General features: G+C 43.1%; 1 protein-coding gene across 5 annotated transcripts in view; it reads right to left on the reverse strand.

Moving 5' to 3' along the window:
* Nucleotides 1–18,166, reverse strand: part of PARP4 (poly(ADP-ribose) polymerase family member 4) — a 92,989-nt gene that overhangs the window by 13,043 nt on the left and 61,780 nt on the right. For all 5 annotated transcript variants that reach the window (XM_031001320.3, XM_063697199.1, XM_063697197.1 and 2 more), the window contains 7 exons: nt 15,719–15,818; nt 13,035–13,205; nt 12,700–12,780; nt 9,669–9,749; nt 8,605–8,700; nt 7,871–7,993; nt 422–1,501 (listed from right to left, as the gene is read on the reverse strand). In XM_031001320.3, coding sequence (XP_030857180.3) covers nt 422–1,501; nt 7,871–7,993; nt 8,605–8,700; nt 9,669–9,749; nt 12,700–12,780; nt 13,035–13,205; nt 15,719–15,818 — 1,732 coding nt within the window. The remainder of the gene's footprint in view (nt 1–421; nt 1,502–7,870; nt 7,994–8,604; nt 8,701–9,668; nt 9,750–12,699; nt 12,781–13,034; nt 13,206–15,718; nt 15,819–18,166) is intronic.

Raw genomic sequence — 18,166 nt, forward strand, 5'->3', positions numbered from 1 at the left:
TATGTGAAAATATTTAGAGTACAGGTACAAGTGCTTGTGCTCTACTTCACAGTGGGAAATTTATGTGGATTACAATCCATTAGTTCTAGAATCTAGGAAATTAAGATCTCACCCCATCATCTGTTCAGAGATGTTCATTTTCATGTGAGGAATAGTAACATTCACCAGCATGAGGTTCTGGTCTAATGTTTGTAGAGAAACACCAGCCAGCATCAAGCACACTGTTTTGTTCAGCTGTCTGTTTTGTTTTGTAGCAAGAGTTCCTCAATGAAGGAAGCAGTATGATTTATACCCCAGTGTACAACCCCTTCCTTCACTACAGACTGATGATAGACGGTTCCTTGACCAGCTGCTTTGAGGAGCCCCGTTCTAAACTATGAAGCCAGCCAACCACAGATTTAAGGAGAAATAAGACACATACCTCTGTCTGTAGACTGAGGAGTTCTGTCCAAGGCACAGCATCCTGCCAGTGTTGTGTGCACAGTATTTCATCCTCTTCTATTACCTCCAGAAAGCACGGGATACTGTCATCTTTTCTATCACATTTTATTTGTAAAAAGCAGCTGTCTTGAAGTACTTCTGATAGCTCATCACTTTCTGTGTCAGAACTTTGAAAAGCAAAGACAGGACGTCGACTTCCTTCGAGACTGCCTACTGATTCTTCTAGAAGACAGAGATCTACTGGGGTAGTCCGGGACTGACTGCAAAGAGCCTCAGGTAAGGCAGAGGCCATTGGCAGCCTAAGCTGGGCAGTCAAAGAGGCTGCGGAAGGTTGAAAATGAAAAGGAGAGGAAGCAGAGGATTGATAAGACCCAAAACCTCTGATGGGATCAGGGTCTGTAGGAAGAGAGAAATGAAGCTGGGGAGAATCCAGCTCAGGGAAGGTGCCAGCAGAAGGCCTGGTAGTAAAGCCTCCAGGATGTTGCAGTGGAGCAGACTGTGCAGAGCTTAATGAGCTCCCCGAAAAAACAATGCCACAATAGGGTGCAGAAGGTGGGTTCTGGGGAGGTCCTGTGGGACAAGACGCCGACTGTGGGATCCAGTCAGCACAAGTGCCAGGCGCAGGGCCTTGGCTGAATTGAGATGCATCAAACTGTCTGGGAGGAGCAGCTGAACCGAAACTAGCTACCTGACGATATGAGGCAAAAGACAAGGAAGCAGGACTGTGAGCGCGGGCAGTCGGGGGAAGATAGGAACCAACGGCCGGAGCCAAAATAGGAAAAAAGCTAGAAGTAGATGTTTCCCATGGACTGACTTTCTTAAATAGTGGTTCAGTTGCTGTTGGTTTACATGACTCTGTCCAACTTAAATCCAATAGCTTTTCCACACCTTCACGTTCCAAATTTGATGTGAAAGCTGGTAGTACACCTAAGGCATCCTCTTCAAAATCTTCAGAAACTTCTGGCTGAGATAATTCCATTTTTCTTTTGGAAAATGGAATTTTCCTACGTTTTCGTTTGGATAAACGTAATTCTGGCCACTCAGAGGATGCTAAAAGAGACTGCCCAGAAGACAGAATTATTAACGTAAGGGAAAAACACAGAATAAAAAGAACAATCAAGCAAACATTCTTCCTAGCACTTGACTTCCCACCCATCAGGCAGTTGCTCATCCAGAATCAGGATCATCAATGTGAGCTGGGATGTTGAAAATAACACCAGTGCTGTGTGCAGCGGCTCAAGCCTGTCATCTCAGCACTTTGGGAGGCCGAGGAGGAAGGATCGCTCAAGGCTAGGAGTTTGAGAACAGCTTAGGTGACACAGCGAGGCTCCATCTTTACAAAAAATAAAAAATTAGACAGGTGTAGTGGCTCATGACTGTAGTCCTAGCCACCTGGGAGGCTGAGGCAGGAGGAGTGCTTGAGCCTCAGAGGCTGAGGCAGCTGTGAGAACAGATTTGCACTACTGCTCTCCAGCCTGCGTGAGAGGGCAATATTCTGTCTCAAAAAAAAAAAAAAAAAAAAGAAAGAAAATAATGCCACCAGAGACATTCAAGATCATTTCAGTACAAGGCTGTCTATTTCTAGACATGGAAGCTGAGACCTGGAGAGAATATCAGCAATCAATATATTGAAAGACCTTCTCTCTTAGTTCTTAGTTCTTAGAACTGCGGAATTTTAAACACCCCTCATTTTACACATGAGGGAACTGAGGAGCACAGAAGTGACTTGCCCAAGATTTTACAATGAGCAGTATCACAGTGTGTACTTAGGCCTAAAATAAGACAGTCATTTGAAGTAAATTATTGCAGTTTTTATACTGCTTTACAGCAATATTAAGAAAATGAGATCAAAATGGAAAAACAGTCTCAAAAGCTTTATTTATTTTTACTTATTCATTTTTTGAGACAGGGTCTTGCTCTGTTGCCTGGGGCTGGAGTGCAATGGCACAATCACAACTCACTATAGCCTCGAACTCCTGGGCTCAAGCGATCCTCTCGCCTCAGACTCCCCAGTAGCTGGGACTATGAGCATGTGACACCATACCCAGCTAATTTTTAAATTATTCTTTTGTAGAGATGTGGTCTCATTATGTTGACCAGACTGGTTTTGAACTCCTGGGCTCAAGTGATCCTCTCAGCTTGGCCCCTCAAAGTGCTAGGATTACAGGTGTGAGACACTGTGTCCAGCCAAAAGCTTTCAAGTAATTAAATGAACATATAATTATACTAGAACATGAACAATATGTATGTAAAACAAATTTTGAGGGATGCTATATTACTATTATTGTTTCAATCTAAATGTAAAGAGTGTTCCTTAAAAAGTTGCATGTATAAAATCCAGTTTTATATGCATGTCAAGTCCTTGATATTTTTGAAATAATTAGCCTGTAATTTTACCTGTGAATATGAATGATTTAAAAAAGGAGTAGTCCTTTCCCAACTCAAATTTCAAGTTTATACCTGAATAATTAATATTATAGAACATATGAAAAGACATATTTTAAAATAATGCTAACCAGAGGTTAAATTTTTAAAAATTAGAGAAGCAAACTGGAAAAAACCAATCAATAGTGATGGACTAGAACTATCAGATATTAAAGTCTCTTATAAAATTACAATAATTATAGTAGACGAATCAATGGAACAGAGTAGGTAAGTCCAGCAATAGCTCCTAAATCTGAGAATTACTAGATTATGAAGGTGGCATTTCAAGTCAATAAGAGGAAAAGGAGGAGCCATCTGGAAAAGAGTAAAGTTGGTTCCATATCTCTTATCCTATGCTAGGATAAATTTCAATCAGATGAAAAATTGAATGTAAACATGAAAACATAAAACTATTTAAAAAATAAAGGGAAAAATTTTAAAAGTATAATCTCTGACTAGGAAAGGTATTTCTAAGCAAAACAACACTAAACAAAAAGAAGAAACACAAAGATTAAAAATTTGACTGCATTAAAAAATCTGCATGACCAAAAGATAATAAGCAACATCAAAATAACACGTGGAATACCGGGAAACAAATTTTCACAACTCATATCACAAAGGGCTAATTTCCCTAACATAAAAAGTTTACCTAAGATAAATAAAAAAATGACTAAAATCTCAATAAAAAAAATAAAAGATGTGAACAGATAACACCCAGGAAGTGATACATAGGGCTGTAAGAATATAAAACATGCTCCTCTTCATTCATAAAGAAACAAAAACTTAAATGTCACCAATACATTTTTCACCTGTAAGATTTGCAAAGATCAAAAAATTGATTAAGTCAGGTATTGTGGAGCATCCCAGCTACTCAGGAGGCTGAGGTGAGAGGATCGCTGGAGGCCAGGAGTTCAAAGCTGTAGTGCTCTGTGATAGAGCCTGTGAATAGTCACTGCACCCCAGCCTGGGTGACAGAGTGAGACTCCATCTCAAAAAAAAAAAAAAAAAAAAAAAAAAAAAAGAATCATACTGAGAAATATGTGTTATTTTTGTTTATTTTATAAAACTCCTTCTCGAATAGTATTTTTGTATTTTTTAGCAGAGACAGGGTTTCACCATGTTGGCCAGGCTGGTCTTGAACTCCTGATCTCGGGTGATCCACCCACCTTGGCCTCCCAAAGTGTGGGGATTACAGGTATGAGCCACTGTGCCTGGCCTCATTATGATTCTTCTATTTGCCAAAATCACTCACTTGCTTCCTCTTTCCCTTCAAGTTCACAATTGCTTATTTTGCTTAACCACATACCCACATCTTGATCACCTAAAGTGTGGTCCCCAACCTTTATGGCAGCGGGGACTGGTTTCATGGAAGGCAATTTTTCCATGGACAGAGGTGGGGCAGATGGTTTTGGGATGAAAGTATTCCACATGTTCCATATGCACAGTTCACAACAGGTTCGGGGCTCCCATGAGAATCTACTGCCGCTGCTGATGTGACAGGAGGCGAGCTCAGGCGGTAATGCTCGCTCACTGCCCCTCACCTCCTGCTGTGCAGCCTGGTTCCTAACAGGCCAGGGACTGGGGGTTGGGGACCCCTGATTTAAGGAACAGCGTGGGCTCTGGACCCTCAGCTTCAGTGCCCTCAATTTCTCGCTAAGAGTTATAGTACTGAATTTTACAAATGATTTACTTTAAAAACTTGGATTAGGAGGTATGTTTTAAAAATCTCTGCCTCTCGCTTGTTCTCAATGTGCTTTCATGAGCGGGAGGGAACGAAGTGGATTTGGGGTTGGTGCAGAAGACACTGTGCCTAAGCCCAGGCGTGGCTGCCGGAGGACAAGAGCACCCAGCACTGCGCGCTGTCCTTCCTGAGTGCGTCCCAGCAGAAAAGGTGTTGCGCTCCCTGGAGGGTCTCATTTCACAATGAAGATGTATCAAATAAGGAAATGCCCCAAGCTTCAGCGAGTCGGGAAGGACCAAACAGACCTGGATGTCCGGGCTCTATTGCGGCTGGCGTGTTACTGAATTCAGTGGAATGACTCCGTGTAGAAAGCGGCAGGTGCCACATTTTGGTAAAACAGATATCGAGGAAGAGTAACAGAGGCTTGACATTTTTGCTAAATTACATGGTCCGTTCAAACAACTTATTGCAGCTAACATAAACTTTCAAGTCATCAAGCTAATGGATAATATTTTTCATCTGATATGTTTGGATCTGGAAGGATTAAGATCCAACGTATTTGCAAATTTAGTATGAAATAATTTATCATCACACTGTATTAAAACCTAAATTAATTTAGAACCAATTTTGAAAATAACTTCAAAAATTTCTATAAACAGGCCAGGCATGGTGGCTCACTCCTGTAATCCCAGCTACCTGGGAGTCTGAGGTAGGAGCATCTCTAGAGCCCAGGAGGTTGAGGCTGCGGTGAACTATGATGGTGCCACTGCACTCCAGCCTGGGCAACAGAGTAAGACCCTGTCTCAAAAAAAAAAAAAAAATCTAAAAACAACACATGTGCACTATGAGAAAATTAGAAAATACAAGTAGACACAAGTAGACAGACACAAAGAAGAAAATAAAAGCCATACAAAATGTCTTATCTGATCTATGGCATATATCCCTCCAGACCTTTTCTGTGAACAAAACACTTACGTATGTAGCAGAGTGTAGGGGTGTATCTCTTATTTTTGTTAATTTAATTTTTATTGTGGGAAAAATGTATATAACAACGTTTGCTATGTTAGTCATTTTTAGAGTTTAGTGGCATGAGGTACATTCACACTGTTGTGCAACCATGACCATCTCCATTTTCAGAGCTGCTTCTGGGTGTGCCCTTTTGAAGCACATATAAGATAAGTATATATTTTCCAGGACCCATTTTAACAGTAAGTCTCAAGGACAAACAGTTGATTCTTAATTGTACATGAGAATTTTTTTTTTCCCCAAAACAACGCACTCCAAGGGCCCCTGTGCAGTCAGAGAGAGGCCACAGGTCACAGCCCCTCAGCTTAGCCCCTTGCTTTCCTTCAAGCAGCCCTGAGTCCCATTCTCTGGCTGACCTGGAAGTCCGGACCAGCGTGGGAGCCCACGATGTTGCCAACATCTGCCCTGCCTGTGGGTGAGCCTACGGGGCCACCTGAGCCTGGCTGAATGCACCTCCTACTACTCCTGACTCCCCAAACTCTTTGTGTTTGCTTAAAGTATTATTTTTCTTTCATGGGCAATCCATGCCCATGGTTCAAAATTCAAAATATACAAAAGGGTGCACTGTAAGAAAGCAAGGCTGGGGACAATGGCCCATGCCTGAAATCCCAGCACTTTGGGAGGCCGAGGCGGGTGAATCAGGAGTTCGAGACTAGCCTGGCCAACATGGTGAAACCCCATCTCTACTAAAAATACAAAAATTAGCTGAGTGTGGTGGCGCGTACCTGTAATCTCAGCAACTCAGGAGACTGAGGCACGAGAATTGCTTGAACCCAGGAGGTAGAGGTTGCAGTGAATTGAGATCATGCCACTGAACTCAACCCTGGGCGACAGAGCGAGACTCTATCTCAAAAAAAAAAAAAAAAAATTAAAATTAAAAAAAAAAAGAAAAAGAAATCAAGTATCCCTCCAAACCCAAGGCCACTTTTCAGCTTTCTGCCCCATCTGTTTGGGCAACAGTGCCCGTTTCAGACACCTTTGAGAATTAATAACTACAGCTAATATTTATCAAATATCCAGGAGCTAGACGTGTTGGAATGGTCTTAGAACTCTTCACAACCACCTGAGGTGGATTTTACTGCTCTCCCCACTAGGGCATTAGGACTGGGGCACTGGGAAGGTCAAGTCCCAGAGAGTGAAGCGCGGGCTGGGGTTCAGACCTGAGCATTCGGCCACAGCACCTGTGATCTTAACCACTGTGTTTACTGACTTTCAATCATCTACCTTTTGTGATCTTTGCCAACCTGACAGAGTTAAAAAATAAAAAGGAATCTCATGGCAGTTTACATTTTAACTTCTTTTAGCAACAAGGTTGCACATCTTTCGTATATTATTTTCTTATTTATGATCAAATCCTCACTCTGTCATTCAGGCTGGAGTGTAGGGGTGCCATTTTGGCTCACTGCAACCTCTGCTTCCTGGATGCAAGCATCCTCCTGCCACAGCCTCTTGAGTAGCTGGGACTACAGGCAAGCACCACCACGCCCAGCTAATTTTTGTATTTTTTTGTAGCGACAGGGTTTCACCATGTTGCCCAGGCTGGTCTTGAACTTGTGGGCTCAAGCCGTCTGCTGCCTCAGCCTCCCATAGTGCTGGAATTACAAGTATGAGCCACTGTGCCCGCCCTAAAAGACCTTTTGTAGAGATGAGGTCTCGCTTTGTTGCCCAGGCTGGTCTCAAACTCCTGGCTGAAGTGATTTTTCCCACCTCAGCTTCCCAAAGTGCTGGGATTACAGGCGTGAACCATGGTGCCGGATCAGATTTTAAATTTTTAAATTCTGGAAATTTTAGTTTTTTAACCTAGAGACCTAAGAGGGTTGTCAGCACTGTGTTGTTCCTTTGTTTTTGAATTTTTCTTCCAATTTTTATTTAAGCCACATTTTTCCATTTCTATTATGTTTCTGGTTATAAGGGCCACGGTATAAAGCACTATAAAATTTAAGAAATATTGGTGGTAAATTTAGATTATTAGATAGCACTTCTATTGATAATTTCATGACAAACCTATTATACTACCTAAATGACTTTAGCTTCCTGGATGACAATCTATTTGCCCATGATAGAAGCACAGCCAGAGGTGTTCTTTTTGTACTATACAGCTCCATTCATACATTGTGAAGTCTCTGTAATGCAACATGATGTAATTCAACATTTTATAAATGCATGAATATTTTCCATCATCAGGGATACAACTTCTTCATGTACAGGTAAGAAGGGAGCTATTTTAGCAAAGTGTTCCCTTCATCTTCATGAAAAAACGAAAGCTCAATATCAACTTATTTGGTAATCAGCATTTACCTGGTTCCTGACGGCTCCTTGGGGCTCCCCCTGCCAGCTCATGTAGGGCAGGAAGTCTACATCTTCTTTGGCAATAAGTTCAGAAACTTTTGGAATATCAGGGAAAGGCGACTCATTCTCATCCTATATTGAATCACAAATAGATTAAATCAAACAGACGTTATCCAATTAAATGATGATTACACATTCTAAAGCCTATGGGGTGTTGGTTTGGGATACGCTGGTGTGTGGGACTGGAGCTTGTGCCGTGGGCCACAAGCGTGAGGGAAAGTGAGGAGGTGGAGTGGCTTTTCTCTTTACGGAGCACTGGCACGTGCTGGCCACTGTGCTGGGCATGTTACGTGAATTTTCCCCTTAAACTTATGAAGGGGGAAGGGGCTCTCAGGGAACCCAGGCCTTTTCTATTTTTTGAGGGTCTTGGATTAATAAAAGACAATAAATGCCAAAACTGTAACAAAATTATAGCATAACCGAAAAATACACATTAGCCAATTATTAATAACATTAAAAATGATAACATACTCAACTCATTTAGAAAGATCACCCTAAGTCCCAACGCCGAAGCCCCCCATGAATGGGAGGCTGGGACTCGTCGGGCCTGCTGGCCTGTCTGCAACCCACACTTCACAGGCCCAGGGCGTGGATGTCGTCATTAACCATCAAAACAAGGGTGACTTTCTTAACGTGGAAATATAAATAAAATAATTTAACCTCGAATTACCAATAATACATACCCTTTTCTCAACTGCCACAAAGCTTGTAAATTGTGTTATGAGAGAGTTTTCTTTACTGAGTTTAATAATCAGAGATTTCAAGGTTTGTTTTTTCATCTAGGATAGAATAAAACATAAATCATGTCCTGTTTTATTTCTATTTAGCTATGTCAGTAAATCATTTTAAGATTCGTATTTCAGACTAAATATTGAATTGCAGGTCCCATCTAAATCGGTGGCTCAATATTCCCTTTAAAATGAGATGAACTGACTTAGTCATAGAAAATGTCGCTCTTCATTATTCAGCTCCCTCTAGTTCACAGAGAGCTCTCCCGGGCAGTGGGCTTTCTCATTCTTTCACAGTCTGTGGCTCCCAATTTAAAGCTGAGGAATTGGAAAGATGGAATGACTTGTTCAGGATAAAAGGGCCTTAAACAAAACAGCACACAGAGGCTGCCAACCCAGCGGCATCTGAGGAGAATAGGGAGACCACCAGGTGACCATCTGTCACTAGAACTGTCTGTGGGGGTCTCCAGGGCCTGCTGTCACCTTCTTGTGGGGATGGCATTGAGGACTAACGCTCGCAGCCTTGTTGAAGATCTCATCCCTCAGAGAACAGCTGGGCAGTCCCGGTGGCCTGGCTGAGGGGCCCCTCTGCTGAGGCCCTGGTCTGCACAGCATGGGGGGAGTCAGGTGGGCTTTGGCAGGTCACTCAGCATTTCGCTCTCAGGCCTCTCATCAGTAAGATGGGAATACTAACGCTACCACACGAGAGATCTGAGGTGACGTCCACTACAGGCACTCAGCGAGTGTTCTCTGAGCCCTCCTCGGGCTTCTCCTGATAAGTAAAACATTACAGAATTTTCTGGAAACCACTGACATCCACTCTTTTGTTAATTCATTCAACAAACATTTACCACACACCCCACATCCCAGGCACAGTGTCACAGATACAGTGATGAATGCCCTGACACCACAGTCTCCTTCTCCACGCAGCTGACCTCACTTTCCATTTCCACAGATTAAAATCAATGTAAGAATGCTCAAGAAGAATGTCTGATCTTTTTACAATGAAAAGAACAAACCTCATGACTGGTTTCATTTTCGTGAAGAATGCCATCTTCATAATCTCTGATTAGAGCTCGGGCTGCCAGCTTGTGGATCATCTGTGTTTAAGCAGCAAAGGAAAAAAAATATTCACATGGCTTCTAATACAAGACTTGCAAAGAACATCATTTTAAAAATGGAGGTATAATCTGCATACAGTAAAATGCACTCCTCTTAAATACACAGTTTGATGAGTCTTAAGGGATGTACACAGTTGTGTGACCACTGTTGAAGTGAAGACACAGAACATTCTCTTTTCCCTGAAAAGTTCCTGTGTGCCCGTGTCGCTTCCTCAAGCCCTGGCAGCTCCTCATTTGCTTTCTGTCCCTAGAGTTTTGCTTTTTCTATAAAAGGCCATTTTGCCAATTCATTTTATTTAAAAAATTGAAAACTTCTTTTCTACCATAGGAAGAGCCACCTTGGCCCTGGGATGCCCGTCCGTGAACATGGTCTGCACTCTGAAGGGTGAGGACTGCACAATGTACACCACCAGGTGCTTCCTCTCCAACAACTGAGAGATGGAACTCTCCTTCATTCCAACTCTTGTAATTTTGTCATTGATAAGGCTGCTTCTCACAGAGGAAGTACAACTTGCTGTGACTTTATGGAAAACGACCTCTTCCCAGGTAAAATTATTTTACCTTCTTTCCCCCTTAGATCTAATTTTTAAAAATACACTTTTAATTTATTCTCCCTTATCAGTACCCAAAAAGATCTAATTTTTAAAGCAATATTGAGCTTAAGTTCTATACATAAGTCACTGGCAACTAGCAAGTCAATTATACCGATTTAGTGCTGAAAAGTAAGCTGTACACTTTTGAGAAAAAAACCCAGCAATGTCTGGGAAATGATTTATCTGGTTATACTGATACTCCTTTGAATAAAAAAACTACATAAATAGCATATACAGGCTAGGAACTTTCAAGGCTAAACTACAGTGGATTCAGTACCAGTGCAAATATTACAAACTTCTTGGTAATAATTTGTGATATTGTGATATGCAAAAAGCTAAAATAGGCCACCCCAAAAGAGACTTCTTTGGCATATTTTGAGATGCTATTCAGAGGGACAGCAGACACAGGAGTAGCTCTGAAAAGCAATCCTTTTGCAGGGAATATTTGCATCTGCAGAGGAATCCTATGTCAGTGAAGGAAACAGCAGATGCAAACAGGCTTTCTCTGAGACCCCCTTATCTGCCTTATCCAGATTTAGGAAAGATGAACTCCCAGGAAGAGGAGGCTAAAGTCTGATACTTTAAAGGGATGATAGAGAAACTGTTACCAGAGGTGCCTCTATTCTCTCAGGGCTGCTGCCTGCCAGACTTCATCTGCATCACAAGAAAGCCTTTGCTCACCACGTGTTTCCTCCCCTCACCCTCCCACAACCTGTCCCCACCTCCCCCAGGAGCCCCACAATCCTACCCGCCTCTGTACGGTATGAAACTTCACTCATCTGGCCCTTCTTTGAGTCTCATGTGGCTCCTGCCCACGTAACGACATCTGCATGTCTTTTCCCCTGTTAATCTATCGTTGGATTATTTGATAGACCAAACATGGAAACTTCAGAGGGAAAATCTGAACTTCCCTACAGACATAAGAAATGTATGTATTTGTTATTCCTAACAGGATGCTTCAACCACACCTGAGTTTATGTTAATGAGGTGACTTTTAGAAAGTCCCTAGAATGAGGGCTGGTTGCTGGGGAACCAACCATATGATTAGAAGGCTGGAACTTCCACCCCACTCCCCAACCTCCAGAGAGGGGAGAGTTAATCACCAATGGCCAATGATTTAATCAACCAGGCCTTTGTAATGAAGCCTGCATTAAAAACCCCACCTAAAGGGGTTCAGGGAGCTTCTGGGTCAGCACTCATGTGCCAGGAGGATGGTGCACCCCAACTGTATGTTAGACAGAAGCTCCTGTGCTTGGGACTATTCTGGGCCTTACCCTATATACCTCTTCATCTGGCTGTTCATTCGTATCCTTTATAATATTCTTTGCAATAAATCAGTAATACTAAGGTAAACTTTTCCTGAGTTCTGTGAGCTGTTACAGCAAATTACTGTAAGAAATTTGAGAAATTTCTGTGAGAAAGGGTTGTGGGAACACTGACTTAGAGCTGACCAGAAGTATGGGTAACCTGGGGACCTGCTACTTGCTACCGGTGTCTGGAGTTGGAACCAGTCTTGTGGGACTGAGCCCTCAACTCTGTGAGGTCTGTGCCAACCCCAGGCGGCTAGTGTCAGAATTGAATTAAATTGTAGGACATGCAACTGGTGTCAGAGAACTGGTTGGGAAAAACACATATCTGGAAACCAGAAATGGTGTATTTGGGAAACAGGAATTTTTTCTTTCATAATTCATTTGCTTTTAATCAAAAAAGGAAATAAACCCACATCCTCAATATACGATATGATCTACTCTTAGTCCAGTATTATTATAACTAGTATTTCTAAATAGCATCAGTAGGCCAGTGGCATGTACCTTTACTGAGTCATAAACACCTTTGAGAACCTCTGTAGCAAAATTTCCATGCATAAATGCCATACTTAATTGTGGTTATTGCCACCCACTGATGCCCATATAGACACACCTAGACCAAACTACCCCGGATGAAGAAGTGCTGCGTTAGAAACTGAAGGAAAGTATACTCATTTGTACATATAGTCCATCTCCATATTGTGTAATGAAATTTCAACACAGGAAAACAACAAAGTACAGACAGCAGGGGTACCAATCTTTTGGCTTCCCTGGGCCACAGTGGAAGAGGAAGAACTGTCTTGTGTGACACATAAAATACACTAACACTAACGATAGCTGATGAGCTGAAAACAAAAACTTGCAAAAAAATTTCATGATGTTTTAAGAAAGTTTACGAATTTGTGTTGGGCCGCATTCAAAGCTGCCCTGGGCTGTGGGTTGGACAAGCTTGACATAGAGCATTATATATGGAAATACAAAATCATAACTTTCAAACAATGGGTTGATAGTTTAGGTTTTGAATCTTACAGTTCCAGTTGTCTTCTGAAGCTCAGTAGTCGACACCATTGTACAAAATTCTTTCTCTTGAATTAGTGCACACAGAGTTGCCTGAAATGGGAAAAAAAATAAATTCCTCATTAGCCTTTCCACTCTGCAGTGTCTTGGTTTAACAGAAATTCTTTTGGTGATTTCCTCTCCCCTTTCAATAAAAACTAGAAGCCTCCCCAAAGCCCTGGCTAACCACCAGCTGTGTTCCCAGAAGAAGAAAATCTGCTGGTGAGAAGGGGAGGGAAGAAGACAGAAAAAAAATTAGCAAAATATATTGGTCTTCCCATAGAATAACAAACTCTGCGTCTTCTTACCTGTGTGCAGTGAGGAATGAATCCATAGACAAGGAGTCGATCATTGCGAAACAAGGACGGCACCTGGGCTGGGGCCTGCAGGGCCTCGGGCGCATCTGGATTGAGTTGCTGCCATTTGACGGAGACAGAGTGGCAACTCGGAGAACACAGCCTGGTCATTTGGTCTTCTATCTATTTATAAAAGAGGAATTATTTCTCTTTCAATGCTCCATCCAGAAAATAGTTACTTCACATTTAAAATAAAGTATACATTCTATTCTTTGGGAATTTTATAACTCTTCGGTATTTTCTCTCCTTCCTGCTACAGGGTACTTTCCCGAAAATAGTTTAAACAGAATTTTATTTATTTATTTTATTTTGAGATGGAGTTTTGCTCTGTCGCCCAGGCGGGAGTGCAGTGGCACAATCTTGGCTCAATGCAACCTCCCCCTCCCAGGTTCAAGTGATTTTCCTGCTTCAGCCTCCCACGTAGCTGGGACTACAGGCGTACACCACCACACCCAGCTAATTTTTGTATTTTTAGTAGAGATGGGGTTTCACCATGTTGCCCAGGCTGGTCTCGAACTCCTGACCTCAGGTGAGCCATCTGCCTCAGCCTCCCAAAGTGCTGGGGTTATAGGCATGAGCCACCACGCCCAGCTAGAATTTTAAATAATAGCATGATCATATCCTTTACATTTACAAAGCATCCTGAAATTATGCCTTTAGCTAATTACTAATATGCAGCCTTGGTATGAGTAGATTCCAGTACTTGAATAGATATTTCTCCAAAGAAGATACACAAAAGCCAGCAAGTGCATGCAAAGATGCTTGATGTCATTAGTCATTAGGGAAGTGCAAATCAGAACCACAGCGAGATCCCATTTCACACCCAGTGGAATGGCTGTTATTAAAAAACAAGTGGTGGCTGGGCAGAGTGGCTCATGCCTGTAATCCCAGCACTTTGGGAGGCCAAGGCAGGCAGATTGCTTGAGCTTGGGATTCGAGACCAGCCTGGGCCCATGGCGAAACACTGTCTCTACAAAAAATTAGCCGGGTGTGGTGGTGTGGGCCTGTTGTCCCACCTACTTGGGGGATGAGGGAGGAAGATGGCTTGAGACCAGGATGTCAGGGCTGCAGTGAGCCAAGCTTGCACCACTGAATTCCAGCCTGGGTGAAAAAGTGATACCCTGTCTCAAAAAACACCAACGACAAACAAAAACCAACCAAACAAACAAAAAACAATAAGAAAAAAAGTGGTGGCATACGCCTGTAGTCCCAGCTACTCTGGAGGCTGAGGTGGGAGGATTGCTTGGGCTCAGAAAGTTGAGGCTGTGGTGAGCTATGATTGCACCACTGCACTCCAGCCTAGATGACCGAGCAACACCGTGTCTCAAAAACCAAAACAAACCAAAGAAAAGCTGATTGATTTCAATCAATAAGGAAAAAAAAAAAGAATGATGAGTGTTGGTGAGGATGTGGAAAAACTGGAATCCTGGTGCACTGGTGGTGGGAATGTAAAATGATGCAGCTGCTATGGAAGACAGCATGGCAATTCCCAAAAAAACTAAACATAAAATGAGCATATGATCCAGCAATCCCACGCTGCACATATATCCAGAATTGAAAGCAGACTCAAACAGACGCTTGTATACCAATGCTCATAGCAGCATTATTCACAATAGCCAAAGGACAGAAACAACCCAAGTGTCCACCGATAGATGAATGGATAAGCAAAACGTGGTCCATCCATGCAATGGAATATTATTCAGCTTTAAAAAGAAGGAAAATTCTGACACATGCTTCAACATAGATGGACGTTAAAAACATCATGCTAAGTGAAATAAGCCAGACATAAAGGGACAATGTCCTATGACTCCACTTATATGAGATACTCAGAAAAGGCAAAGTCATAAAGACAGAAAGTAGAGTCATGGTTAGCAGGTGCTGGGTGTAGGAGGGAATGTGGAGTTACTGCTTAATGAGTGCGTAGTTTCTGTTTGGGCTGATGAAACAGTTTGAAGATGGTGATGGTTGCACAGCATTGTGAATGTAGCTAATACCACTAAATTGTACACCTAAAAATGGTTAAAATGGCCGGGCGCGGTGGCTCACGCCTGTAATCCCAGCACTTTGGGAGGCCAAGGTGGGCAGATCATGAGGTCAGGAGATCAAGACCATCCTGGCTAACACAGTGAAACCCCATCTCTACTAAAAATACAAACAATTAGCCAGGCGTGGTGGCTGGCGCCTGTAATCCCAGCTAGTTGGGAGGCTGAGGCAGAAGAATGGCGTGAACCCGGGAGGCAGAGCTTGCAGTGAGCCGAGATGGCGCCACTGCACTCCAGCCTGGGCGACAGAGCAAGACTCTGTCTCAAAAAAAAAAAAAAAAAAAAAATTAAAATGCTAAATTTTATCATAATAAGGAAACAATTTCAGCAAAACATATTTAATAATTCACTTTAAAAAAATCAGTCCATGATTTTTAAGGCAGAAATCAAACCATAAGCTGGGAGAATGACCTGATGAAGAACACCTGTGTTCCCACTGGTGCAGTCCTGAGGCAGGGCTCACACCTGCGGCAGCGCTTGCCTCTTTACGGCTCCCCTCTCATTCAAGGAAACACAGATATTCCTATTTCTTAGTCTCGGAAGAATAAGAGATTTCCAAACGTAAATATAAAACCAGATGTTTAAAAAACATACCTGTTTTCTCCAATTATGCTTGGATTTTGCATTAAAATATTCAAATACTCCGGCACCACACTGGGACAAAATCCTTAAGATGTGACGATTTGCTGTAGAACTGATCACATTTCACATGTTTTAATTTTGAAGACATTAGAAATATTTTTGAAGTACATGTTAACAGTGTTGAGAAAGCTCACAACTCAATAGGAGAGACATGACGTGGGGAAGAATGTACTCGTGTGTCGCTGAGGTTAAACAGAGAAAGTGATAATAGAAGGAAACATCTGAAAGTTTGGCTAATTTAAGCTCCCATCTATCAGAGGACTGACTTATCCTTCAAACAGAAAAAAGCTGAAATTCTTGACTTTCAATTCACTGAGGGAGGGAGTAGATGACTCTAAAAACAACCCTATAAGGTATCAGAATGCTGACAAAGATATCAACTTAATTTCCATAAATAACAATATTACCTGAATCTGATCCCAAAGGCCTAGAGCTGGCAAAGAGTGAATAAAGTCTATCTCTTGAAATCTGATACACATCAACATAGCAAAAGGCACAAAGAAGCAACTCTCACTCTAGCAAAGAGCATCTCTGACATTTAAATGACAAGTGCCCTATTACTTTTCTCTCTACAATAATTCTACAACTATCAAGAACTCCTTGCTTAGAGGAATTCCTCCTGAAATATTAAAGAAAACATCAATTATTTTTCAGAAAAAGAGCTTATGAAAATAATTTCCAAGATGTTTTTCAACCTATGGATAAAGATGGATTTGTCTTTACCCTCCATATTAATTGGTGATGATCATAACATTGACTAGAAGATCCCTAACATGGGTTATTGGTAGTTACAGCTTCTGTCTGTTAGCGAGGCAGGCTGGAGTCTTCCTGTGCTCCTTCAGGGCGGCTCTCAGAGGACCAGGACTCACGCCAAGGAGGAGGCCTGATGGTCTCTACCCCTGGGAAGCTCACTTTACTAGAGTTTGTAATTGCAAACACATGCTTGGAAGATGAGGGAGAAACACTTAGAAAGATCCCAAAAACTCGACAGAAAAGCAGAATGGATCCCAGCCCCTCCAGGCATGGGCGGTGCTAACTGGCACAGTCTCCTCTTGGAGCAGGCTCCCCCACTGCACACCCAGACTCCCCGTCACATGCCTTACATTTTTCAATTTTTTTTTTTATTTTTAAAGATGGGATCTTGCTCAGTCACTCAAGCTGGAGTGCAACTGCCTGACCATGGCTCACTACAGCCTTGACCTCCTGGGCTGAAGCGATCCTCCTGCTTTGGCCTCCCAAAGTGCTGGGACCACAGGAGTGAGCCTCTGAGCCTGACCTCATCACACTCCCTTGATTTCCTCCCTGGCACATGGGAGAATCCCATCTCCCAGCCCCAGAGTGGGGGCCCGATGTTCGTCCCAGAATAGGCCCTCACTGAGGAAGGCATGAATAGGTGCCAGTACCTCTGCCCTGTGGTGTCTGAGCCCTGACCTGGGAGCAGGGGGCAGGGAGGGGCTGCTGAGACCAGGAGATGGTGCACAGGCTGCCCTGAGTGCAGCTGTGAGCTCAGCAGGTGAAGTCCCATCAGGAACAACTCCTGGTGGAGCTGCTCAGGCTGTATATATTTCTTCATTGGCCTGTGATGCTGGGCTAGGCCTTAGATTACAGAGAACAGTGCCAGGAGCTGTGACTGTGGAGGACAAAGAGAAGAAAGCCCTCAAGGCAGGCAGAGCTGGCTTGAGTATAGCAGCTAGGGGTGTCAGAGGCCACAGAGGGGCACTGGGGGCCATGGAGGGGCATCAGGGCCACAGAGGGGCATTGGGGGTGCTGGCTCCTGGAGCTCAGGGCGAGTCCAGGTCAAGCCTCAGGGGCAAGGACAGCAAAGAGGCCCCCATTCTGCCCCATGAAGAAGCTGAGGATCTGCTCCATGCACTGCCTCAGAATAGAGACAGCTGGTGACCACTTGCTGAGGTGGTGGACACAGGTAGGAGTCCAGGGGCCACAGAGGCAGGCAGGATGGGCAAGTCCTATGCAGACACCAAGTGGCCCCCTCTGTTCGATGTTTTCCTTACACATACACCACATACCTTAGTGCCATCCAAAAGAACTAACTTTTAATGGGGAAGGGTCAATTCCAACAATGTAGGGGTGTTAGCCTCCCATGGAAAGCTTCTATGCACACCACAGGGTTTGAAAATGCAAGTGCTCATAATGGCCAGAAAAGAGATGCGAAGGAGCAAAGCAGCCTGGTGGGGTCTGCCTGGAGGTCACATGCCCCCAGCACGAGTCCAGCACAGCCAGTGAGGAGGTTTACCCAGGCCCTTCGGGACAAGCGGAGATTTGGATTCTTATGCTAAATAATAACATCTAACTGATTTGGTGCTTTTGGTTCAGTTCTGTTCTGAGTGCTTTCTACGTATGAGCTCATTTATTCCTCAGCAATCCTAGGACGTAGGTATT

This window comes from Gorilla gorilla, chromosome 14 (genome assembly GCF_029281585.2).
Source record: "Gorilla gorilla gorilla isolate KB3781 chromosome 14, NHGRI_mGorGor1-v2.1_pri, whole genome shotgun sequence".
In the NCBI taxonomy this organism is placed as follows: domain Eukaryota; kingdom Metazoa; phylum Chordata; class Mammalia; order Primates; family Hominidae; genus Gorilla; species Gorilla gorilla.